The sequence below is a fragment of the Muscardinus avellanarius genome (assembly GCF_963383645.1).
Source record: "Muscardinus avellanarius genome assembly, chromosome: 5".
NCBI classification, from domain to species: Eukaryota; Metazoa; Chordata; class Mammalia; order Rodentia; family Gliridae; genus Muscardinus; species Muscardinus avellanarius.
In genome coordinates this window covers 123111261-123138372 of record NC_137790.1, presented here as the reverse complement: position 1 = coordinate 123138372, position 27112 = coordinate 123111261, and the positions used below count along the sequence as shown (strand labels likewise).

The window sequence follows — 27112 nt, the reverse complement described above, 5'->3', positions numbered from 1 at the left end:
CTCCTGACTGTGGGGACAAGTGTCCTTCCCTGGAAAGAGGAAGAGGGTGCTCGGAGATGAGCAGGAAAACCCTTCCTCCTGCAGCATGTGCACACACCCTGGTCTGTCCTTGAACCTCACACCCGAAGTGCTCCTCGGAGAAGGACGCACTGCAAAGCATCCAGGGCTTTGCTCGGGAGCTCCAGGAGAGAGGGCATGTCAGCACACTGTGATTCTGCCCGAGAACCAGCAACGCCTGGAAGGAAGCAACTTTATGAGGCAAAAAGTTAAAAATCTGCTTCTACCCTCAACTACACCTGACTGGAGTCAGGATACACACTATTTTCTGAAAAGTCTAAAAGAGGGTATCGATTAAGTGCAAAGGCAGTCTTGTAGTACGTGACCAACAAGAAAGTCTGGCCAGAGAGTGAACACAGAGGCCCTTCTCCTAAGAACTGCTTTTCTGCCTTGTGCGTTTATACCTGGGTGGGGGAAGTGGGACAAGGGCTGTGTTGTAACCACAGGCCAAACACTGTTCTAGAAGAGGGAAATGTTCAAAAGGCATACAACTCTTCTTAGTGATTTTTTTTAGAAGACAAAAGCTACTAAATAAAACAGCCTTTTGTATTCTCAGAAATTGAAACACTAAGGAGTGCCCAGGCCATTAATTTATAATTGACTTAATAGTAACTGATACTAACAATTTCAACTAAGATATTCTAAAAACCTCATCACCCATCCCGCAATCTCTTAATGACTAGGTCATATCTTATTTAGAAACAATAAATGAGCACCAGTATAAAAGATGATTGCATTTTGGAGACACGAGTTCAGCTAGGATGCAGTAATCGGTAGTCTTGAGGGTCATAGAAACCAAAGCCTTTCCAGGAAGATAGCGAGCTCTTGTAGCAGTCTGTGGTGAGTGCTGCTGCCCGACAGGTGCTCTCCCAGGCAGGGACTCAAGGCCCAGCTCTTCCTGCCCATGGCTCCACCACCCTCCAGGTCCCCGCCCTGCTGTGGCGAGGGGCAGATGGGAAGACCCCACAAAACGTGGCTGCCATGAGACACATGGCACCCACTGACACTTCACCCGACACAACGGATCCTGGCTCACATCTAGAGCTGGGGCTCCCCTTCCCCATGCAGTCACTTCCCAGGGACACTGGTACAAGCATAGCAAGGTTGCAGAGGCACTGACTTCCGTAGTTGGCTTGCTATAACTGTCATAGGGCTGCTCATCAGAGATGGTGATTTGTTGGGAGGAAAGCTCCAGACCTTAGACCAGATATGTGGGGAAGGAAGGAACATACAGAAAAACACCCAACCAGTCCTGCACATTAAATTTGGCAACATGAGATTAAACCTAAGTGAGGCTGATCTGGGGTCCATCCCTCAGCCCAGAGGAGAGGAGTCACACAGGAGTGACTCCCGGATGACTGTCAGCAGCTGGTGGTCAGCCAGCATCAAAAGGGCAGGTCCATCTTCTCACAGCCAGCTGCCACTGCTGCCGTCCACTTGGTCCTGGCCAGGACTGCATTATAGAGGTGGCTGAGAGTCGCCTCCATCTAAACAGGAAGCGAGGGAGAGTTCTCCAAGAGGGGTGTGTGTGTGTGTGTGTGTGTGTGTGTGTGTGTGCGCGCGCGTGCACGCGCGTGCACACAAGAGAGAGGCAGAGGGAGTGAGGTGCAAGGAAGAGAGTTGAGGAGAGAGAGGAGTGTGAGAGGGAGAGGAAAGAGAGAAGAGAGAGGGGAGAAGGGGAGACACACACTCAAGAAGGAGAGGAGAGGAGAGGAGAGGAGAGGAGAGGAGAGGAGAGGAGAGGAGAGGAGAGGAGAGGAGGAGTCAGACAGATGCCTTCCGGTGGAGACACAGGTGAGCTCCGCGTCACCGCCTCGGCCTGTCCGCTCACTAGCGGACACGCACTAACACAGTGTGCTCACACCCTCCCAAGAATCCCGGCAGTGGCTGGCAGGCTTGCCTTCTGGGGCAACTCGCTTTTGCACAGATAAAGCTTCCTGGGGTATTTAGTCGCGCAGGGGTGAGGAAGGAGGAACCAGTCACCTTTTGTTAGTGAGCAAAAAGACATATCCTATGAAACAAAGTTTTAATTTTTATTTTACATATTTATACATAAAACTTTCAAGGAACCCTCTGAATCCAACAATGTTAATAGCACATCTACAATGAGCTTCAGGTAGTCAACATTCACAAAATGTTGAAACACTGATCGAGTATGTGCGTCACGGGAGCTACGACTTCACTACAGGCAGGCATGTCTTTTTTGACTTATAGCACCGTCATTTACAGTTCTTTAAAACTACAGTGAAGAATGAAAGTAGTCAATAGTAAAATACTGCTCCAACTTAAAATCTCTAAACAAACGGAAATAAAGTTAAAACTACTCTCTTTGATTAACCATGATTTGTGATGGTGTCAGTACTGTACATTTTTTAACAATATTTTATTAAAATGCCTGATAGTAAGTGGCACAAGTACAAAATTAAAATAAATTAAGAAGCAAAGGCCAACCACTGGACGTTAAGCTTCAGACATCAATGACGAACACTGATATTTGTTTCTGCGTCACCATTAGCAACAGCATGTTTACAACCACAGAAGCAAGACGAGTTCTTGCCCGTCCTCCAGCTGCTCCTCACTTTGCAGTCGTTCTCTCTGCCATGTGCTTCTGCTGACTTTCAGCATGTCTGTAAATTAACCATACAATTATTAAGAAGCATGACCCAAACCACTTAGTCTTATTTATTTATTTATTTATTTATTTATTTATTTATTTAGAGACAGGGTTTTGCTAAGTGGCTGCGGTTGTATTCGAACCTGCGATCCTCCTGTCTCAGCCTTCCAGGTACGGGGATTACAGGTGTGCACCACGATGCTCGGTTGCCAAACTGCTCTTCAATCAAAAGCCGCAGCATCCTCCAGAGTGATGTACGGAGCTACTAAGAGTGAATGTGTGGGAATCAAGGAGAAGCCCTTTACTCAAACTTGCTTAACCACTTTAATGTTTATGTTCAATGTATGAGCCCTTGTGTTTAGTATGCCCTAGATTAACCTAAGGCTTACAGATATTATCACCTTTGAGAAGAAGTATATTTAATATGAAAAGAGGTAAGTACCTGGGGTGCTTCTATCAACAAGTACTTGAAATGTGCTTTCTACCTGCTGGGCCCTTCTCCTGGAACTGGAGACCCCGCGGAGAGCAGGGTAATGGGGGAATATGTTCCAGTGAAGAGAGGGGACAAAGAAGTAACAGTAAACAAGGATATCACAGATAGACAAGGGATGTTAAGCAAATCATCCAAACAAGATGTGGTTGAGAGCTTCCCAGTGACAGTGGACCCTCACATGTCCAGACACCCAGAGCCAAGAACCGCACTGGCCCTGACAGAGCCGGTGTCTAACAGTGTTGGCCTCCGTGGATGTGGAGGTCCCATGTGCCCAAGTTCTTCCCCCTCAGTGAACCCTCAGGGAACAGTCATGGCAAGGAGGCAGGCCTGGTGGGTGAGTCCTAGTCATCAGACTCACTTAATACCTGTGAGCCCCATGGAGACCGAGGGGGGCGGCAAGTCCCCACAGCACTTCCTGGAGAATGTGGAGTTCAAGGCTGCAAAGGACACAGCTTTGGAGGACGGCAAGAAAAACATATCTGGCGCTATGGTTTGCCTTGGCAATCAGGGTGTGGGAAAAGCCTCCTGGCCAGGGAGGAAGGCGACATCAGGTTGAACTCCTTGGTTTGGTGCAGAATGTCTCATGAGTCCATGTGCAGGGAAGAGAGACCACAAGAATGGTCAGAAAGAGGGAAGTGACAACAGCACCCTGCCACTCAGCAGCCAGGGCGACATCTGCCTAACAGCCCAGGCGCTGCGAGAGACCCCTCCACACACCTAACACACGGGCCCTCCAGAGGACTGCCCGTCCTGCCATGTGCACCAAGAGACGATGGGCTCCTTCAACTTAGACAAACGCAGGTCAAGACATACATCGATGCCCACGAGCAAAGCTCCCACGCTAGTAATTAGGTTACAATCCCACCACAGTTGCTGCAACACACCTACACATGGGCGTGCGTGTGCGCACATGGAGGGTTTTTCTGAGAACTAAAGAAAAGCAGACGATAAGCGGCTTCAGCAAGTACTGCAAGTTGCTGTTCTTTTGAGACATGTGCAAAGGTGATATTATTAAAATCTTACACAGGACTGGGTATGGTGGTGCACCCTTGTAACCCCAGTACTTGGGAGGATGAGACAGGAAGATAGCGGGTTATGGCCAGCCTCGGCAACCTAGTGAGGCCCTTGGCAACTTGGTGAGACCCTGTTTCAAAAAAAAAAAAAAATAGGGCTGGAGGTGTCACTCAGAGGTAGAATGCCACTGAGTTCAATCCCTAGTACCCCCCTCCCCCCAAAAAAGATGACACAAAGGAGGGGAATTTCAGTTCATCAACAGTTCACATACAGTCCTTTTAAGATTGGTTTCACTGAGATACACAAGACTCCTTAACAGCACGCACTACTGAGCACCTACTATGCGCCAGGCAGGGCCTGTACCAGGCTCCGGGGGACATAGCGGTAAGTGAGCATGAGGTCGCCTTTGCTCCAGAGAAGGAGTATACAAACAGGTGGAGGGCAGCAGACTGGTCCCGCAGAGCGAGGGTTGGCGTTGCCAGGCACACAGAGAAGGGAGCCCTGAGGCACTTAGGAGCCAGCCCGGGCCATAGCAAGTGCTGCTCTGGGGCGCCTCCACGTGGCAGCTCACAGGCTGGACACAGGACAGTAAGGAAGGGCCTGGGGCCAAGCCAGGGGCAGTCCTTGAGGGTAGTCTGCCTGATGTTGGTGGGGATGTGGGAAGTCCCAGCCCACTGAGGAGCCCTTGGTAGGGTGAATGACTGCTAATGAGGAAAGGCGCGGGATCAGGGAGGACTTATCTCCAAACCATTGGCTTCCCCAGCTGGCTGTGCGTTAGAATCACCTGGCAGCTTATGAAAATCCTGATGTCCAGGCTGTCCTGCACAATAATTAAATCAGAATCTGCAGGGCAGGGCCCAGGCATTAGCATTTCATAAAGGTCCCATGAGGCTCCCCTGTGCGGCAAGATTAAGAACCATGTGAGGGACACGTAGAATGGCAGACGGCGCACAGGTAAAAGGAAGAGGTGAGCAGACCCTCCCACAGTTCCGACGGCCACGCTCCTGTGGTCTGGCAGCAGGACCCTGTGCCAGCATAGCTAAGTACCCTCTGGCCTGCTGGGGGCAGTTACTTTTCTACAGCCAGGAGCAGGCACACAGGCTGCTCCCTGCAGGTGGATACGTGAGGGACACCCCGGGCCCGGCAGGCCCACTGTACTCAGAAGCTCCTCCAAAGCCTCCAGCCAAGGTGAGGGGCTGCCTGCCCTTCCCACCATCACATCCCCTGGAGGGCAGAGGCTGGAAACCTGAGCACAGCCCAGCAAGGAACGCCAGCACTGCTTGGGGGAGGAGCAAAGGCCTCCGCGGCCCCAGACAGGTCAGAATGCACGGGACAGTGCATACGCTTTTCAGAAAATGCAGGCCTGGGTTGTTTATTTCACCACTGATTTCCCAGAATCTCAATACTTGTATGCAATTTCAAACTAACAAAAAGGGTCTGTTTTACAGTTGCTGTTGGTGCAATGCCTGAAAATGCCTGTAGGTGGCAGTGATAGTATTTGGGTCTCATTGTGCCATTTCAGAAGCAGACAAATCTGCTCAGATGGTGGTATGCTGAGGCCTAGGGTGTGTGCTTTGTTTTGTTTGTTAGGTGAGGGACAAAGCAATGTAGTTATTTAAAGCATAAACAGCAGAGTGCTGCCCATAGGTCTTCAAACAGGAGCCTAAAGTTTTTGCAGCTTTTATTTTGCCAGCAAATCTGTTTTATAAGAAGATGTCATTAAATTATTCCACCAGTGTCACACCCTGGGACGTGGCCCCTGGCAGCTGCTGTGTACATGTTCCCTGTGTGGTGCTGGGGCTTCCTCGGAAGTCCTGCTGTGTGTGGCTGACTCCCCACGTTCCCGGGACACACAGTGCTCTTTCCTGGGGAGATTCCTGCTTCCTAACATTTCTGGATGAACAGCAATTTTCGTCTTCCAGTTTGAAGGCGTCACACAGTATGAAACCATGGGGATATTTACAGTACGCCATGCACTTCCTAAACACAATCCTTAATGTATATGCGTGGTATGTGATACGCACGTGTGGCAGGCTTTTCGCTAAGGAAAACTATTAAGAAGTGGAAGATGGTGGCCAGCATGGCCCTGGTGTCCTTATACCTAGGGAAGGACACATTCCTCGCCTCTCTGCGGAGCCCCACTGACAAGCCATCACCCCCCCCCCCAAACAACAGATATCAGCAGGGCTGAGGTGCATTTCCTGTGGAGGTTAAGATGGCAATCTAGTTCTCTAGAAATAATTCTTGCCCTAATTCTCAAATTCCAGATCACCTGGTTCTTTCCTCCTTTGGGGAAGGTGAAGTCAGACCCACCTGGTCAAGTCCTCAATGTCCACCAGCATGGCATCCTGCTCTGTGTGCAGCTCATCCCGGATGAGGAGCAGCTGGACCAGCTCTTCATTCAAGCCTGGGCACAGAAAGGGGAGATGAGACAGGCACAGGGCTGGGATGGGCTGGCAGCATGGGCCGTAAACACATGGGTAGGAATAAAGAGCTGAACATCAAAGGAAAGATCTTTTTTTGTAAAAATTCATTCTCTTATATTAGCTTCCCATAGCCCATGAGAAGTCATCAAGCAGAGAGACAGGGCCAATTTGCAGAATCACTGGAGCGGTGGAAGGAGGGAAGGTGGGCATGCAGGTTGAGTATCCTTCGTGCAAAATGCTTGGGACCAGAAGTGTTTCAACCTACAGATTTTTGCAGTTTGCACAGACTTACCAGTTGAACATCCCTAATTTGAAAATAAAATACAAAATGCTCCAAACTCCAAAGCTTTTCGATCATTTCTGAGTATTTTTGGATTTCAGATACAGAGATGCTCAACCTGTATTGACATTCACATTGCAGTACGAAAAGAAATATTGTTGCCTCTTAGAAAAAACGGCTTGTTAGGAGAAGTAGGGTTTTATTTTGAATGAAAGCGAGGATATCAGGGTCCTCACCCCCCCCCCCAGGAAGCTCTGCCACTCAGAGTGCTACAGGCGTGGCATGGCGGGTGTGTGTGTGCCCAGAGCCCCGGAAGGAGCCCCCCTGCAGGGTGCTCTGAGCAGACAGTGGCAGGTCAGATTTCTGGAGCAGTCAGATGTGTAAGACCTTAGGAGATGATCCCTAAAATCTCTGGACAGTAGGTGCCAAGGGAAATGTTCCTCAGACTTACACTGGGAACACAGAAACATGGCGTGTGCTAATGGAAAGAGGTCCCACCCTCCTGTAACCAGTGCGCTGGGCGAGGCTGGCTCCTGCCTCTGACCAACACAGGCAAGTACAGGGCTCCTCAACCCCCCACCCCAGGAGGTTGTGGGGGGGCACCCAGGAGCAGGAGCTCTGGGAAGGGAGGACCAGGGAAGATATGTTCAGACAGGCACTAGTAAAGGCTTTCAGGAAGCCTCACTTGAGCGGTACATTTACTTTAGTTAGTCTGAACTAGTTTCCAATCTGAAAAAGAGGCCTAAAATTCCATCTGCTCCTGCAAAGGGACAAACAGCGATGTGCTTACTGCAGTCCAAGGAAGGTGTAACAATCCTAGTAAATCATTCTCGGCTGAAATTAAAATGCAGAGGTTTTGTTTTTAAAAAAATGATTCTGTGAATCTATGGTTTCTTAACTAATATATGAAAATTTTCTCCACTTTAAAACCATACTGAGTGTTTTAGCTTAGCGCTGAATACACTCTTTGGAGGTATGATTTGGACCTATCTCTGTGTGCAGCAAATCTGCAGCTTTGGATTGAGGCACAGCTGCGCGCGTGCGCACTTACTCTCGATCTGGGAGTGCAGGTCGTTGACAATCACCTGCAGCTGCCCGAGTGTCATGCCCCTCAGGTCGGCCGGCTTTAAACTCCTCTTCATCAGGCACTCACTTATGTGAGGCATGTGCGGCAGCTGCGGACACAGGGGAGGAAGGGTCACGAGCTGGCCGCGGGGCCCCACGATGGCCAGTCTCCTCCCAGAGCCGCCTGCCTTTGCTCCTCTCAAGGCAGGTTCTGGGCCTATCGGCGTCCTCATGGTGGCCTCCCCAACGTGGGCCCTAGATGCACACCTTGCTCTACCTGACAGGCGATCTGCATCAGAACGCGATGCTGCTGCCATCAAAGCTTCTGGGTGGTCTCACAGGCATGTGTCACAAGGCACCTAAGTACTGCCAGGGACACGGCGGTGCACCCTGGCAGCGACAGCGTGTACACCATGCTGCGGCACCGTGCAGCGTGCTTCAGAGCTCTGTCAGCGCGCACACAAGAGTGCTAGTGTTTTACCCCGGTTTACAGATGAGGAAACCAAGGCCCAAGTCACTCCAGAATCCCAGAGCAGGTCAAGGGAAGAGCTAGACTTAACCCTGAACCCAGGTGACAACCACAGCAAGAGCGCATGTGCCTCAGCCGGAGCACTCTGAACCAAGACCCTGTAAAGGTATTTAAGTATTCCTAAGACGGTCATACTGCCCTGAGAAACAGCAGACCCGATCAAGAGCAGGCTGACTCCATGTAATCTGCTGCTTCTGTATCCTTCAATGCTACACAGTAAGAACAAAAAGAAGCAAACCCAATTGCTTCTCAGTGACGGTGCTTTCTACAAACTGCCCTGGAGTGACCCGTGCTCGCATCATTCTACCATCCGCAGCCCCCAAACCCCCAGTGCGCTGCTTACGAGGTCGGCGACAGGAGACTTCTTCCTATTCTGCTTTTCCACTTCCACCTGCATCTTTGCCATTGGCTTGGCCATGGCCAGGGCCATCTTGGCTTCGGCTTGCAACTTCTTCTGCCTGGTGAGGAAGTCCATATCATCCAAGGATTCAGACTCCTCTTCAGTAGTGTCTCTATCAGAATAGGAAGAACTCTGTTTGCTCTGTGAGGGAAGAGAGAGCAGCCTGAGCCTTCCGTGCTGGTCACATCCACCTGGTGAGGGCTCCCCAGCCCCGCAGGACTGAGCGCTCCCTGGCAGCTCTTGTCTGCTTGCGCCCGCATACGCCAGACTCAAATAACAGAAAAAGGTCTATTTTTATAATAGACTCTGATTTTATATGATTAACAGCAGGGAAAATATTAACCTAGATATGAGCAGGATCTCAGGTACCCAGCCCTGTCTAAGGTCATGCTGTTCTCAACAACCAGCACCACCTCCTACCTGTTGGTCTTTGAGAGAGACCCTCACAGAGAGGGAAAATCCCAGCGGCAAGCCCTCGAGAGGGGTTATCCAGCCGACTTCTGTAGTATGTGGGGAGTGAGCTCACAGTTCCAAGCCCAATGGGAAGGGTTTCTATTTATCATGGCTTCCCTTTATAATTTTAAGAGCACGTCTGATTTCTCTTACGGTTTAAGACAAAGGTAGTCATTTAATAAAGTGTATGCATTCTTATTGTGTCACAACTTCAGTTTTTCAATCTCTATAAAATTTTAGAAGCATGTAATTAATTCCAAGAGACTGCTTTTCTGGAACATTTGCTCCTGATTCACAACAAAAAAGGATCATCGTGGGACCAAGGACTCAGCATGGAGACAAGAGCTGAGTATGGGAACAAAGGCTCGCTGTTGGGACGAGGGCTCAGCGTGGGACGAGGGCTCAGGGTGGGACAAGGGCTCAGGGTGGGACGAGGGCTCAGCATGGGACGAGGGCTCAGCGTGGGACGAGGGCTCAGGGTGGGACGAGGGCTCAGGGTGGGACGAGGGCTCAGTGTGGGACGAGGGCTCAGGGTGGGATGAGGGCTCAGTATAGGACGAGGGCTCAGGGTGGGACGAGGGCTCAGCGTGGGACGAGGGCTCAGGGTGGAACGAGGGCTCAGTATAGGACGAGGGCTCAGTATAGGACGAGGGCTCAGGGTGGGATGAGGGCTCAGGGTGGGACGAGGGCTCAGGGTGGGACGAGGGCTCAGGGTGGGACGAGGGCTCAGTATAGGACAAGGGCTCAGCGTGGGACGAGGGCTCAGTATAGGATGAGGGCTCAGCGTGGGACGAGGGCTCAGTATAGGACGAGGGCTCAGTGTGGGACGAGGGCTCAGGGTGGGACGAGGGCTCAGCGTGGGACGAGGGCTCAGCGTGGGACGAGGGCTCAGGGTGGAACGAGGGCTCAGGGTGGGACGAGGGCTCAGTATAGGACGAGGGCTCAGCGTGGGACGAGGGCTCAGTATAGGACGAGGGCTTAGCGTGGGACGAAGGCTCAGTGTGGGACGAGGGCTCAGGGTGGGACGAGGTCACACCAGGAGACTCAGCATGGGACCAGGGCTCAGCATGAGGACAAGGCCTGGCATGGACCAGGGCTCACCATGGGGGACAAGGGTGTGTCCAGGCTGGTCTCGGTCTTGCTGTCATCAGCATCGCTGTCCTTATCACTGCCGCTATCGTTGACAAAGCAGATCTGCAGGTTCATCCCACTCTGGAGTCTGGGCAGAAATAAACAGGACACTAATTCCATTTAGCTATCTGTTATTTGGCTTAGCCAACAGAACCAAGTTGCTAACAGAAAGAAACTTCATGTGCTCTTCACATGGAGAAATAAATGATGGATATTGATCTCCACGCACAAATGATAACTTTTACTAGAGGACTTTCTGATATTCTATTAGCCTTCCCACACTGACTCATGTTAAGTAAAAAATGATTTAAGGCTGAGCATTACGGCACCTGGTGAAATAGCAAACACATACTGGCACCAAAAAAACGTTCTGAGCCATCGAGCTTATATTCCTGTCAAGCTAGACAAACGGGGGGGGGGGGTCCTGCCCCAGGGACCATCAAAAGCCCTCTCCAGAGCCAGCACCCCAGGCTGCAGCTCTATGAAGAGACTCCTTTCTTCCCTAATACAATAGAAAACCTTTACTAAAGGCACTTACCAAAAGCCAATGGAGGGGACCCTTATGTCAAGAAGAGAACACACACCACAGGTTCACCTTAGTGGAATGTAAGGAAACCCAAAGCTCCGCCAGAAGAGGCCATCTTAGAAGGCAGCAGGGCTCCGACTCCACAGGGTCAGAGGCAGCTCCTGTGCTCTCCTGGGCAGAGGGCTCTGCAGAGCTCAGAGGCAGGCCTGGGGAGCTCTGCTGGGCGGGAGTAGGGGTCTGCAAGGCCAGACAGGACTCAGAGACAGGCTCGGGGAGCTCTCCTGGATGGCGGCCCTGGGGCCCCAGATGTGATTTGAACAGGGCAGCCTAGGGGAAAGCACTGGTAAGACGCAAAATCCAACTCTGCCCTAAGTTCCATTCAAGCCGAATATATTTCAGTACTACTTGGCAATAAATCCTTTGAAAGAAGTACTTTTCAGAGTACCACTAGTAGCCCTACTGAGTGTGAGCACAGAGAAAGGGCAACTGGTGGCTCTGAAGGCAGAAGAGATCCCAGGTGGCCGGCTGCAGCCAGAGGGCAAGGACACCACTCTGGTCGCTCCAGACGCACGCCGAAATGCAAATAGCAGCAGGTCTGGTGGCTGGCATTTGTATTTGATGTGTTTTGTGCGTGGTTCTGGGGACTGAAGCCAGGGGAGTGCTTTCACTGAATATACCCATGGCCCTTTTCATTTCATTTTGAGATTGGGTCTCAGTTGCCCAAGCTGACCTTGAACTTGAACTCATGATCCTCCTGCCTCAGCCTCTGAGTAGCGAGGATTACAGACGTGCACCACTGTGCCTGGCTTTAGGATTTTCTTATTCCAATGGTAGGGATGCTCCGTGGACTTTGCTGAGATGGTTTAATTTAAAATGCTCCTTTGAATGGAAACAATATAGAATATGGATCTACTCATTTAACCTAGGCTTTGCAATTATCGTGGGCATATACTGCCACCTACTGCTAGATTCTATGATTACACAAACCTCAGCTTATCTCCCTTTAAGGAATGCAGACCCTTACCCCACACCACCCCCACACTCTTTCTCCCAGGGCCTGGAGGCCACAGGTTCTGACTGATCAGCCTAGATGCCTCAAATCAATCAGATTAGGTTCCGAATCACTTCTTTCCTTCCTTCCTTCCTTTTGAACCCAGGAGGCGTCTACCACTGAGCTATGCCCCCAGTCCTATTTTTATTATCTATCTATCTATCTATCTATCTACTTATTTTACTTATTTACTTTTTTATGTGGTACTGGGGATTGAACCCAGCTAAAACCCTCCAGCCCTACTGTATTTTTCATTTTGTAACAGTGTCTCATCAAGTTGTAGAGGGCCTCACTAAGTTGTTGAGGCTGGCCACGAACTCGTGATCTTTTTGTCTCAGCCTCCCGAGTACCTGGGTTACAGTCATCTGCCACCAGGCCTAGCTTACATGCTCACTTCTTTCTCCAGGCACATCCTCTAGGTTCTCAATTTCCTTATTATGAAGTGGGTGAACAGCGCGCACTTCACGCTTCTGCAGGAGGGATTAGAGAGTTTGTTGCGAGCTCGGCAGGGGCTCCGCTTGCTACCCGTCCTGGTCCTCCTTTCTTTGCTCACTGGAGGCCTGGGCAGAGGAAGGATGGGGGTCCAGATGTGACCTGACTTTCTAAGTTGCTGACAGACTCAGCAATTTGGCAAGACACTCAGCTACTTAGTGAAACTCTATTTCAAAATAAAACATAAGACAGGGTTGGGGGTATTAGTGAGGCAGGCAGAGGACCTAGAACAGAAAGAGGCCATCCACAAGCCTTCTGTGAGGTGGGGAGCGAGCCAGGGGTGAGGGACTGGTGGACACTAGGGAATCAGGGGGCGGGGGGGGGGCAGCCCACAGATCAGCATTCAAATTCAGGATCAAAATGTGCAAAAGTCATTGGTTCCCTGAAACCTGATTCTGACCAATCCTAAAAGGGTATACAGAAGCCCTCAATAAGGCTTAAAAGCCCACTTCCCAAGAGCTCTGAGGTCACTCTTTCCAGGACGCCCCCCCCAACCCCTTGCTGATTTATCCTCTATCTTTCCCTAACTTAATATAAACTTTCATATTTCTATATCCTTTGCTAGTCCTTTGACTTCATTCATTGTAATCCACTGGTCAAGAATCTTAAGAGTGGATACGCCTGTTTCAGTAGCAGAGTAAGTAAATAAGTAAATAAAAATGTTTGTAACTACCCGGGGTAGGTATAACCACATTTCGTTTGAAGAAATGTGGGTGGTGTGAGGTTCAAATGAAGAACCGCTGCTCTGCCATGAACTGTAAAATGCCCTCCCATCCCACAAACTCGGCCCTTCCTCTTTTCCGTACTGACTACTCCGTGTTGATATTTCCCATACGAGTTATAAAAATACCTATTACTGATTAAAATGAAAGAGTTTTGTCATGAAAATACAATGCCATATTTTATTTTAGTGGGACTGAGTCAATTTTCTTTTCTTTTCTTTTCTTTTCTTTTTTGGTGGTACTGGGGTTCCTGGAAGCCCTTCTACCTCCAGGCTACACTCCCAGACCTATTTTTATATTTTTATTTGGAAACAGGGTCTCTTAGGCCAGCGCGTCTGGCTTCGAACCTGCGCAATCCTCCTGTCTCTGCCTCCCAAATGCGGGAATTACAAGTGTGCGCCACCACACCCGGCGAGACAATTTTCTTTTGCTAAGGGGTTGTAATCCAACAGGATGGCACCTTCTCGGACTTTTTAGAAAAAGAGTGCTATTTCCATAACAACTACAAATACGGCTGTTCTAACATATATCCTCATCACCCAAAGGTACCGTTGATGACTTTTATATCTATAGAAGGCAGAGACAAGGCCGGGTACTCAGGTACTCCCGCACTGAACGCTCAGCAACAGTCACACATGCCAGGTCCCCACAGGCCAGTGCTGAGCAGCTGCTCTCCCGCTAGCTGGGGCCCTCACTTCTTAGACTGCTCCAGTCCCTGCTACTCTCCTGGCTTTTACCTGGGCTACATCACTCATCTATGTTTCTTGTTGACTCCTAAAGTCATTTTAGGTTCATGACCCTAATAGTAAGTAGATGCATAGTAGTTAAACCAGGAACACAAGCCAGGTTCTCTAACAGGTACCAAGTGCTTGCCTCATAAATCACAATGTATAAATAGAAATGTGGGCTACATACAACCCTGGGAGAGAATTCACAGAACATCTAGTAGTCACTCTCTAACTCAGAGATGGAAGGACAAGCACTTCTGCTACTTGAACATAAATAAAGGATGGTATTTCAAGGAGCTGAAGGAGCAGGAGAGAAGCTGGGTGAACGGGGTCAGAGGATTTAAGGGTGGCTTCTACCTGGGTGCCGCAGGGCAGACCATGGGGGCCTTGTGTCTCTTTACATCCTGTCCTGACCCCACATCCCACAGGATCTGGGCCTCTGCCTTCTTTGGCAGTGTTGGGGCCATGCGGATGGCTTCTCTGGTCTTCTTCTCCTAGACTCACACATGTTCCCTTTCTGACTCTTCTTCAAAGCCAGTTCTGGGCCTCTCCATCTGTCACTTCACTGGCTCACCTCTCCATCTTCACTGGCTTAAGCGGCTCGCTGGGGAGGGATGAACACTCACCATCTTTGCTTTGGAAAAGCTCCAGCCTCATCCTAGCCAGGGTCTCCAAGGAGCCATGACTACTCACGCTCCTCAGACAGCTGCCAGTTCTCGTCGCACACTGGTGTCCATTTCCATTGCTAATGGCCACTTTCATGTAACTGAATTTGAAATTACACAATCTTAACGTTGGGAACACATTTTCAACAGGAATATTCTCTAGCATGAGTAGAAGTCCGGAATGAGGCCTCTCCTTATACAAGGAATCAGGCATCTCTCCTGGATGTCACATGGTCTGCTTGCACCTGAATTATGGCCAGATGATCTCCAAGTGGCCTACATGCTGCAATAAAAAGAGCTACCAAATTCTAAGCACTCACTGTGTGCCTGGCACTGTACATTTCTTGCCTCTAACGACTGCAAATCCCACTTTCCCTACGAGAACAGAGGCTAGCGAGGTGAAGCCACACAAGCTCCTGATGGGGGTGCCCTCCTCCAGGAGAGGGTCTCGGTGGCCAGCGCATGGTAGGAAGGACAGAATAAATCACAAGTGCAGAAAAAGAAGACGAAAAAAGAAGGCAAAGGAAACCACAAATGAAGCACAAAGCTGGAAACAGCTTAAACGCCTAACAACATGAGACCGATGGAGCCCACTCTGTGAAATCTATGATGGGCTTTTTTGTGGCTAGTAAAAATGCAGACAAGAGGAAGACAGTTATCAAGTGTGGATGAATGCTTCTGATATATTTTTAAGTAAAAACCGAGCTTAGAATAGTAACTATTGTATGGTTACAATTTTATAAATAATAACATAGTGATACTTGCATAGGAAAAATGGCAGGAAATACTCCTAAATATTTTTTGGCGGAAGAGATTCAGTTAACTTTGGATTTGTCTGAGGGTCTCTGGGAGGCCACATGTGGGCATTCAACAAGAATCAGGAAAGAAACAGCGCGGGCACAGTGCTGGGGACAGGGGAAGTGGCCGGTCCTGACTGTAGCCACCCCGCAGGGAGACCACTGGGGGAGACAGCCGCCTCTGAGGGCAGCCCTGTGCTGGTCGCTGGGGATCTGTGGGCCGAGGAATCATGGCGATGAACTCTTCCCTTAGCCATGGGCATCCTTCCCCAGTCTCGATTCTATTTTGCATCTGCAGCATGTACAGATCTCAGAGTAACTGATACAGATGTAACGCTTGTATTTTAGAAGCCACTTTGCCTATTTGTTCCCCCTCAGCCCGGAGTTGAAGAGTTGAAGCGTTTGTCTGCCTCCCCCACACCCTCGGTGCTGAGCCCCAGCCCTGAGTGGCCAGATAGTCATGCCGTGCCTTCCACACCTTGGTGCGCCCATGGAGGCAGTCTGCTTTTGAGGGGTGTGACTGGATGACATAAAAACAATCTTTTTGTACTGAAGATGGAACTGAAGACTTCCATGTGGGTCCTCTACTTGGAGCTACCCAACCCCCAGGGTGAAATCCTAACTCAAATGCCTTTGCTCTTTTCAACACATGCATTTCTTTTACCACTTTTTAATGTTCATGATTAAGAACATTTTGGGGCTGCCCTTCAGGCATGGTTCTATAGGAAGTTTTATCTCAAAAATATTCTATTTTATGTTTAATTTTTGACCACTGAATTATAAGTAGTCATGCTTGCAGGGCCTGGTCCATGTGTGCGCCTGTGCACACTCGCTGGGCCTGGTTCATATATGCTTCTGTGCCTGCTTGCAGGGCCTGGTCCAATGTGCCCCTGTGCACGCTCACCGGAACTGGTCTTCACACAGCTGTGTTTGCCCCACGCATGCGTGCACTGCTGCCCAAAGGGAATGCAAACTTCCGTGATAGAGTCATGATAGCCTGTCAGCGATGATGTGCCCTTGAGGAAGAATTCCTAGAAGCTCTTTTAATTAAACATTCAGCTCTCCGCGGAGCCATTTTAAAATATAAAATATAGCCCTGTGGCCTTTTTTCCTTCCTACCTCCAACCATTTTGCAATAGCTTAGGCAACTGAATTCTCATTGGTGATGAAAAATAAAATTCCTAAGTCAGGGCACAGCTGGCTGTGCCTCTAGGAAAATGTCAAATACGGCTTGCACAAAATTAATTGCACCTAATTAAACTGAGGTCATCGGCATTATTGTAAAGTAAGGCTATTTATTAGAAAAAGAACATTTCACAAATACCAATTTGCTTTTCTTTCAGGTTTATGAAAGAAAAGAATTACTTACATGATTAAATTTGTTTTGCCATTTTAATCTTATTACTACTTAAAAGATCCAGTTTAAACCTTGCCTCACTTTTGAAATTATGTAATATTTTAGAATACTAGAAGTAATCCTTGGAGGTAGACACAAAAAGGGTAGGGTTTCTGTAGATCATCCAGAGACTTTTAAAAAACTGCAAAGAAAGAGAAACTGTAGGCTACATATATATGCTACTCACATGAAGGATTTTCGGAGTAAATCTTGAGTACATATGCATAAAATTAATATCAAGTCTTAAAGATATGTTGAGTGTTATAAATGCATTGCTAGAGTACACAACTATTATTTCAAGAAAGATACCCTGGACAGCAAATCCTGCTGCATTGAAACAGGCCAACCTCTTTGCTTACCCCTGCAGGCAGCTGTGCCCACTCCGCCCACGTCTTCCAGGAAATTATGCAAAACTCATTACTGCTGCAGACAGAGGGTAATTCATTTTCTTGGCAACAATGCTGGCTGGACCCGAGGTCCTGTGGTGCATGGTCTGTACAGATCCTTAGTTCCTCCCTTCCTCACTCTACAGCCTGGTGAGCCCTGCTTCTTCACAGTTGTTCCAGAGTCAGAGCTATGGGCAGGCTAGTGCAGCTCTGGGCCCTGCTGGCTCCTGACTGCCCCTCTGCCCTAACAGAGGCCCCGGCCCCAGCCACTCACAGCAAACCTGCCAGGGCTGAAGAGCAATGAGCTTTAATTTGGGATGCTGCATGGTTGAGATAAGAAAACAGCAAGTGCCCGCTGCGTGGGAGTTCTGGGGACTCTGCCGCCCACAGCGTTGGTGTGACTGAGGGAGCAGAGCCCATCCCAGGCCACAACATCCCTCCGCATGCTGCATGAAGACTGTCACGCTGGAGTTATACGTACATGTACATAAAAAAAAATTGTTTTGGGGCAAGATAAGAAGAGGGGAAAGAATCAGATTTATCATGTGGTTAGTCTGAAAAAAAAAAAGGAGAATAGAGAAGGCAGGGAAAATTTTCAGCATTACACTGTCAGATCAGGTTATAATATTTGAAAAAAATAAAGATTTCCTAGATGTCTGTTATGTATGACCATTCTGTTTCTCATTCCCATAGCAGTTAGGCCAGTTTCTATACCCTTAGTAACACTAAGCTGCATAAACTCAAAAGTCTGAAATGGAATGCTAACTGATAATGAAAAAAAATTATAGGAAAGTATTAAATCAGCAATAAAAGAAAAAGAAAATTGTTTGAAGAACACAACTAAACCTACTATTTCTTGGTGACCTTATTTTGAAAATAAGTGATTCATTTTCCTCATTTGCTTCTAAGCTTTTAAAATCTTTTTTACCTTTGTTGTTGTTGCAACTGAGCTTTCCTAAAGGTTTCTCTGCTGCTTTATCACCCATGAAAGGGATGATGGTCAGTCTGTGCTGATTAAAAGAATTGATATTCTTAGAAACATTTCTTCTCATCACTAACAATCATTCTGAGGATGATCCAAAACGTCGCTGTGTTCTCACAGAGGATGAGTTCATCCAGAAGGCAGGGATGAGATGCCTGAAAAGACGGGTATAAAGACCTTCCTCGCAGTGAGTCAACAGTGGTGCTTGCAGAGCCACTGTGAGGCATGGGCGCGTTTGCAAAGGGGCGTCTCCAAAGGGCAGGGGACACAGCAACTCCCAGTGTTCGCTCCAGCAGAAGTCTAAGGTGGGCGTTGGGGACTCCTTTTTTTTTTTTTTTTGGTGGTACTGGGGATGGAACCCAGAGGCTTTCTACCTCTGGGCTATACTCCCAGACCTATTTTATACTTTATTTGGAAACAGGGTCTCACTAAGTTGCTGAGAGCCTCACTAAGTAGCTGAGGCTGGCTTCGAACAAGTGTGATCCTCCTTTCTCAGCCTCCCAAGCGCGGGGATTACAAGCATGCGCCACCACGCCCGGCTTGGGGACTCTTTTTTTTGTACCAAGGATGGAACTCAGGGCCATACTACCTCTGAGGTATATGCTCAGCTTTTCTATTTTTTATTTTGAAACATGGTTTTGCTAAGTTGTAAGGATCTTGCTAAGTTGCTGAGACTGACTTTGAAAGTGTGACCCTCCTATCTCAGCCTCTCAAGTACTGAGATTACAGGTGTGCACCACCATGCCCAGTGAGGCGCATGTGGGGCGCAGTGGGGCGGGCAGGGCAGCATTCCTGGTAGCCCAGTCCCTCCCCTCCAGCCCTTCAAGCCAGAGGAGGACCTCCTTGCTTTGGATATGGGGTTTCTACTTTGCATATTTTACTTGAGATAGTTCTGTTACTAAAAATTTTGAAAACCAGCCAGTTGTGGTGGCATGTACCTGTAATCTTAGCACTTGGGAGGGTGAGGCAGGAGTATTTCTGGTTTGAGGCGAGCCTCAGCCACTTAGCCAGACCCTGTTTCAAAATAAGGAAGAGAAATAAGAGCTGAGTTTGTAGCTGGAAGAGGTAGAATGCCCCTCCCCTGGGGTTTGATTTACACACACACACACACACACACACACACACACACACGCACGCACGCACGCACGCACACACACACACACACCCTCATGAGACTTAACCACATATAGCTTAATGAACATAGATATTTACACTCTCTTCTAAAATCCTACTAAAGTAATGGCAATGAACAAAGACATGGGCAAAGACAAAGGAAATGAAACAACAGCACAAAAATTGGAAGATAAAATACAAGGGCCTGAGAGGAACTTGACTTACCTACCCTAGTCCACGGGGGGCCTCCAGACACGTACCGCAGAGCCCTGGGGTACACAGGATGGCTGAGAGATGTGGTAGGACTCAGCACAAAGATCCAATACCCCAAAACCATGGAGAACTACTACCCATCGCCCGTTGTGGCAGGCAGAATCAGGAGGTTTATCATCCTCAGAGGTGGAGTCAGAGGGCCCTGGGCCAGGCATGCTCAGGCACAGCTGAGGTGGCCGTGGGCGCCTTACTGAGATGCAGGGAGTTAAGTAAAATTCTACACGTTAATATTACAACACTTCTTAAAACACTGACACAGGCTTGTAGCCCTTCAAGGTGAGGATGAAGGTTCATCTCTGCTGTAGCTCACAGCCCAGAAGAAAGGACGTTTAGATACGTTGAGTTGGGTGCACCCCAGCGAGGAGTTGTGCCCTTCTACAACCATTCTAAAGAGAAGATCACCGTTCATTTATTCCACTCTCTATTAGGAGACTATGTATTAGGTAATAGTTTATGGTGGCAAACAACATTGGTAAAGACTTGCTCTCTCCTGTATCTTACACTTCAGAGCTGGTGCAAGACAAAGACCAGATTACAGTACAAATAATACAATGTCAGGTGGTGATGAGGGCCATACAGAAACCAAGCCAGGGTGGGAGGATGAGCAGGACAGGGGAAACAGCGATGGGCAGGACAGCAGGGCGGCAAGGGAAGGGCTCTTTGAGATGATGCAGGTCAAAAAGCCCCAACCAGAGTTTACAAATATTTTCCAGTGTTTTACACTTAGTTATTAATGGACAGGAAGCAAAACAAAAATAAACTCAGAGAAATTCATGGACAGTGTAGGTAGCAGATCAGAAAAAAAAATTTAAATTAACTTAGCTAAAATGAATGCTATCAATTAAATGAGAAAATATCATGGCAACAACTTTGAAACCTTAATCCTAGAAAAATTCAACTCATCAGAACTAACTTAAAAATAAAGCATATGAAATCTTAAAACCACTTAAGAAGTTGAACCGGTTGTTAAACACCTAAAGTGCTAGGGGTTTCACTAAGTTGCAGAGGGTCTCACTAAGTAGCTGAGACTAGCCACGAACCTGAGATCCTCCTGTCTCAGCCTCCCGAATACTGGGATGACAAGTGTGAGCCAACACACCCGGTTTATACAGACTTTTCCTAGACAATATAAAAAGTGGCATAATTCTCAACTCATTTTTAAGCCAAAATAACTCAAAATGTAAAAGAATACAAAAGGTTCACGTAAATCATGTAAGTATAAAACAAAGTTTTATAAAAGAAGATAATTCCCTCTAGGGCTATAAGAGGTACGAAAGGATGGTTCTATATTTGAAAATCTATAAATGTCACCCATTAATTCATTTACAGATCAATAAGATAGAATGAAAAAAAACCTCAACAGATGAATAAAAAGAATGTGATAGAGTTAAATGTCCACTCATAATAAAAATTCTTGGAAAATTATTAATAGAAGGGAATGTCATCAATACCTTAGGGAAATCATTAAGCACACACTCAACATCTTGTAAACAGGGAAAGAGTAAAAGTATTCCATTTAACATGAAAAGTGAGATAAGGATTCCAACTATGTCCAAAATTGCCTATATTAGAGTAGTCACCAAGTGCAAAATAAAAAAGAGACCAAAAGCAGGCAGATTGGAAAGGAATAAAGTTGTGATTGTTTATAGATGATATTATTGTTTGAAAATCTCAGAATCTACTGACAACTTTATTAGAACTAGTAGGAGAGAAGATATAAGACTAGCATAGAGAAATGAACTGCGTGTGTGTTCACCAGCAAGCAATGGGAAAACTTCATGGAAGAGAATTTTTGATATCAGAAAATAAAATATCTAGAAAAAAAATAACAGAAGATATGCAATTTCTCTAATGAAAGATTATAAAAACTTCATTAAAATATTTTAAAAGATTTATATAAATGGAGGCATATAATGTTTATAGATAAAAAACTTATTATTATGAAAATGTAATTCTTTCTAAATTTATCTACAAACCCAATATAATTTGAATAAAAAATCTGAGAAAAGTAATTTATATAAAGGGATAAAAAACAGTATTAAGCAGCATACTTCTGAAGAACAAGAATTAGAAAAGGGACTTGCCTGTTCAGATATCAGGACTTATTTTGAAGCTACCCCTATTAAAATTAGTTTTTGTGCAGGAAGATAAACAATAACAAATTATTTAGAATGTATTTCCAGTGATGCACAGTATTTCCAGAAGCAGTCTATCATAGCTGTGAGTAAAAGAGGGACTGTCAGCAAATAAAATAAAAAGATCATACATAAGGAAAGAAAAAATTAGTCTTCTCTTCCATACCACATCAAGAAATCAACCCCTGAAAGATTATAGACTTCTAAACCAGTGCTTTCAATTTTTGGTAGGAAATAGAGTGGATGTTGATTGAACCCTGAGGTAGAAGATTTGTTGTTAAAATCAAGAACATATGGTCATAAACACATTAAAAATGAAAAAAAATAAGTCAAGACTTGGGAAAAGATATTTGCTATATTTGCACATTGTATTATGAATTAGTATCATGACAGGGAACTTTGATAAGTCGGAAAGAAAAGCACAAAGAATACAATAAAAATTTGGACACAAGACCCAAACAGATATTTTAGAGAAGAAAAAAATATGGCTAGAAAATACCATTTTATACCTATTCAGTTTACAAAAATTCAAAGGAAACTGGCAATATGATTAGAAAGGCTACAACCCACAGGACCTCTGAAATGCTGCTCAGCAGGCAGACATGGCTACCATGTTGCAGATGCGTGGGCAGCATCTTGCAAGCATGAGCAGTTACACGCTCTCTCACAGGTACACACTAAGGAGAAATGCCTGTACACATACAGCAAGGAGACGTGCACAGAATGTTTACAGGCAGAGTGATTACAAGAACAAAGCTTCAACACAACCCATCCCAGGAAAAGTGGCTAAGCAAACTGCGCAGTGTTCCCTCAGCAGAATATAACGCAGGAGTCAAAACCCTGCCCTGATTTCATGGCAGGAAACAGAATTTCTTAAGTAGCCATAGTTTTTCACATAGATCAGTAGGGACAATATATGATGTAAACATTAAATAGTTACCTGAGCCTTAATTGTGACCTTTTTCCTTCCTTTCTTCTTTCCTCTCTCCCTCTCCATCCCTCTTTGTTCTTTCTTTGTTTCTTTTCTCTTCTTTTCTTTTTTTCTATGTGGTACCAGGGATTGAACCTAGGAACATTCTACCTCTAAGCTACAACCTCAGCCTAATTTTTTTTTTTGGGGGGGGGTGTTCTGGGGATGGAACCCAGAGGCATTTGATCTCTGAGCTATACCCCTGCCCAATTTTTTTATTCTTTATTTTGAAACTGGGTCTCACTGAGTTGCAAAGAGCCTCACTAAGTAGCTGAGGCTATCTGCTAATGACGATCCTCCGGTCTCAGTCTCCCAAATGCTGGGATTACAAGTGTGCGCCACCATGCTCAATTCTGATTTTTTAAAAAAAGGGTCTCACTAGGTTGCTAAGAGTCTCACTAATTTGCTGAGACTGTCCTTGAACCTGTGATCCTCCTACCACAGCCTCCTGAGTAGTGGGATTACAGGTGTGGGCCACCATACCCAGCTCCCTATTTTCTATAATAGGTAGCCAGACAATGGCTATTCAAAATAAAAACTAAGCCAGGGCGTGGTGGTGCACTCTTGTAATCCCAGCATTCGGGAGGCTGAGACTGGAGGATCATGGTTCATGGCCAGCCTCAGCTACTTAGTGAGGCCCTCCGCAACTTAGTGAGACCCTGTTTCAAAATAAAGAATAAAAATAGGGCAGGGGTGGTATAGCTCGGAGATCGAATGCCTCTGGGTTCTATTCCCCAGACCCACAATAAATAAATAAATAAATAAATAAATAAGAAAATAAGCATTTTTAGAGGTATATAGGTAAAAAGCAGAAAAAAGAGCCAAGGAAGAGATAGCCACAGAGTTAAAAGTTACTACTTCTGGAAAATGGACCAAAGAATAAAAATATATATTTATTCCTATACTCACATAGATATGTATGTGTATGTATAGATATACATACATATGTGTGTGTGTGTGTGTGTGTGTGTGTGTGTGTGTGTCTGATTTCTTTTAAACACAGACCTCCCATTTGTACCAGATGGACCTGGCCCTGCTGAAGAGACAGATGGGCTTCTGGATGAAGACATTTTAGCATTTGGGAATGCTAGCATGCAGTAGCAGAGATCTGCAACATTATACGCTTGGGCCAATCCCCTCATGCCACAAAAATGAGGAAAACAAGATGTGGTAAAACCAATTGTGAAAGTCTAAAATCAGAAGCAGACTAGGATAGGCTGGCGGTCCCCAGGCCCCAAGCCAGGGCACTTTCTGCCACGTGTCACTGAAGAAAGAAGGAGGGCGCTGGAGGCGAGGCTGGCACCAGCTCTGGAATGCCACATGGGACTGCAAGGAGAGCCACCTTGACGCTTGACCAAGCTAGAGCTCTGGCCCGAAGCACCGGCCGCCTGCCTAGAAGGCACGCATCCACCTGTGCGGTCCGCTTCCTGAGCTTTGCCGGCTTAGCTGAGCCTCTACGCACTGGCCAAGGCTTGCTGAGAGCTGGGCAAGAGTAGATAGGCTTTGGTAACACAGAGATGCCTAGCCCAGCCTCACAGGAGGCGGAGGCATCACAGAAATTTGCTGGTTGGATGGACACACATACACTGTCGTCAGTCTCCAATGCGCAGCTTAACTGGTAAATGTATGTAATATTTACAGAGTGCATTTGCTTTTAGCCCAAAAGAAGACAGAGAAAAACAGGTGTTGGAGGACGGATGCTCAAGGAATGTGGAAGGGTCTTCAGCTACTATCACAGTCACAAAAACAATGCTGTGTGTACTTTCAGTACTTGGAATACTGCATTCCTAATAATTTTATCAGCTGTCTAGACTTTCATTAATCAAAGTAGCCTATGAGATGGCAGCTTGGACATTAGCTGGAGCTTTCCAGAAATGCAGAGTCCCGAGCCACAACAAGATCTACTGAATTTTAACAAAATCCCTGGAAGATCCGCAAGCTTGTTAAATTTGAGAAGCTCTGATTTATAGCCCAGTTTCCTAGGTAAAATTACAGGGATATATTTTATTGAGAAATAAAAGTTACACAAATTACCAAACATATCCTGAAACAAATTATGACAAATAAGAATATCATGAAGTAAATTAAGATGAAGGCGAGACGCCTGGGGACAAGCTAAGAGCATCATAAGCCGGGCTGCTCGGGTGCTGGCCTTCGTGGCACTCACATCGTGGAGTGGCTCTGGGTACATCAGGGACACCTGGTGTTCACCTGGCATTCTGCCACATGTCCGAAACATCAGCCAGCTTGCTTAGGAGTACAGCTCGATGCCTCCATCAGTCTGCAAATTTGGCATGTGTCCAAAAAAAAAAAAAAAAAAAGAAATACAAAAACCTGACCTCAAGTATCTGGACCACAAATGACAGTAACAAATAAACCAAATGGGTAGGGGTCAGCCTGAAACCCAGATAAAAGACAGAAGCATTGTGGAAAACAGTCACTGCAGGAGGTAGGCGCGTGGATCACTGGATAGAGTCGGGTGGTAGGACCACCCGGTGCAGGGGAAGCTGACGGGAAGCACACTTACCGAGAGGAGAGGCTGGGCTTCCCGCTCCTGCTACAGCTGGTGTAAATTCCTGGGCCATCATCAAAGAAGCTTCCCAGTGCCAACTTCTGTCTGATGGACTCTCTCTCATTCTTCTGTGCCTAAAATTTAAAAATAAATAAGTAAATAAATAAATGAATGAAACACACGGATACACAAGCAGATACCTTGCAACCATAGGCAGTCTAACATGTTAAGTTTCTTAGAGCTGAAACACGAGAAGAACAAAAGAGAGAAGGGCGGTAGCCCAGGAGCACTGAATTGTTAAAGCTGAAATCAAGCCAGTCTTTTCTGGTTCCAGCTCAATTTCTCAGAGCCCTGTGTGATCCCCAGTCCAGGGAATCCCCCTCATGGTGCTAAGTGACCATCACCATGGCAGAGCTAGACTACCTGGCCCTGTCATCTCCCCGCTGTGCAGTGGTAGGGTGAAGTCCTGGAGGTCCACAGCAAGTTCAATCCTTTTGGCCCCAAATGCGGCTTTCCCCCAGATCTCGTCCCCTCTCTTCCTTCCGTGTCCTTTCAGCTAATGGTGAGAACATTAGCTTATGGGTCTCACACGTGGCCCAACACCAGGACGAGGCAGGGCACCAGCGCACACGGCCACTGCCTCGCGGGGACTGTGGCTTCCCTCAGGCCTGGCCTCCTCTCACCACGATTCCGGTGTGAGGTCTGCAGGGGATGGCTGAAATGGGCCACCTGTCTCCTGGGAAGAGAGTCAGGTCAGTGTGTGAAGGAAAAGGATTTTGTAAACTGCACGACCGTGGTCATTTGGATGCGTTCAGCACACTCAGCTTCCCATAACAGCCCCATCAAGACTCACCCTGCTGAACTTCTAGGCTTTAAACAACAGGAGAGAAGATTAAAAATTGTTTTCTTAGATAAAAAGAAAATCACTACAAAAAGCAAACAAAAAATGAGTTAGGAATCTTGGGCTGGGAATGAGATTTGGAGCGTCTGTTCTGTGGGATGATGAAGGACATGAGAAGCATCATGTTATGTTCTAAGCAGGAGTTAGAAGACTATGAGAAGCAAATTATACTGCAAACCCAGGCTGTGTGACGGGGGTGGCGGGGAAGTCTGGCGTCCTGGCTGCACGCTCTGTCCCCAGCCTCTGTGAGGGCAGCCTGGGGAACGGCTTCCCTTCGCCGCCAACACAGGATAGCAGGCAGCAGGTAGGGCTGCTCTGTCTCATGGGAGTTGATCCTCACAGGTCCACAGTGGCAGGGGCTTGTGGAAGTCACACTGGGCAGACGGCACAGAACAGAACTCTGGGCCACCAGGACTACGGTTCCCGAGCTCTGGCTTCGCTCAGCTACAGAATACCCTGCAAGGCTTAACGCATGCAGCTCCAGCTCCACACTGAGTTTCAGTGGGCCTGAGAAAGTCACTTCTCCTCCCCCTTCCTCTACCACTTAATCCCTGTAATCCCTGGACACCATAGCATTCTCTTGTCTCTCACACTGGGCGATGATATCTAGAGCCAGTGTGTGTGTGTGTGTGTGTGTGTGTGACAGAGAGAGAGACAGAGACAGAGAGAGAGAGAGAGAGAGAGAGAGAGAGAAAGAGAGACAGAGAAAGATATAGAGAGAAAGAGAGGACACACAGAGAGAGACAGAGATAGAGAGAAAGAGAGACAGAGACAGAGAGAAAGAGAGAGACAGAGACAGAGATAGAGAGACAGAGATAGAGAGACAGAGAGAGACAGAGAGAGAGATAGAGAGAGACAGAGAAAGAGATAGAGAGACACAGAGAGAGACAGAGAGACAGAGATAGAGACACACAGAGAGAGACAGAGATAGAGAGAAAGAGAGATAGAAAGAGAGAGACAGAGATAGAGAGAGACACACACAGAGAGAGACAGAGATAGAG

General features: G+C 47.2%; 1 protein-coding gene across 11 annotated transcripts in view; it reads right to left on the bottom strand.

Moving 5' to 3' along the window:
* Positions 1–2632: 2632 nt before the first annotated feature.
* The window catches only part of LOC308263197 (schwannomin-interacting protein 1), a gene marked incomplete at both ends in the record, with an annotated part of 408307 nt that continues 383827 nt past the window's right edge, over positions 2633–27112 (bottom strand). For 5 of the 11 annotated variants that reach the window (XM_080696090.1, XM_080696085.1, XM_080696088.1 and 2 more), the window contains 6 exons: positions 2633–2684; positions 6492–6585; positions 7936–8059; positions 8822–9019; positions 10433–10550; positions 25226–25344. In XM_080696090.1, coding sequence (XP_080552216.1) covers positions 2633–2684; positions 6492–6585; positions 7936–8059; positions 8822–9019; positions 10433–10550; positions 25226–25344 — 705 coding nt within the window. Of the gene's footprint in view, positions 2685–6491; positions 6586–7935; positions 8060–8821; positions 9020–10432; positions 10551–25221; positions 25345–27112 lie in introns of those variants that run through there. The other 6 variants (XM_080696089.1, XM_080696087.1, XM_080696086.1 and 3 more) reach the window with 4 other exon arrangements.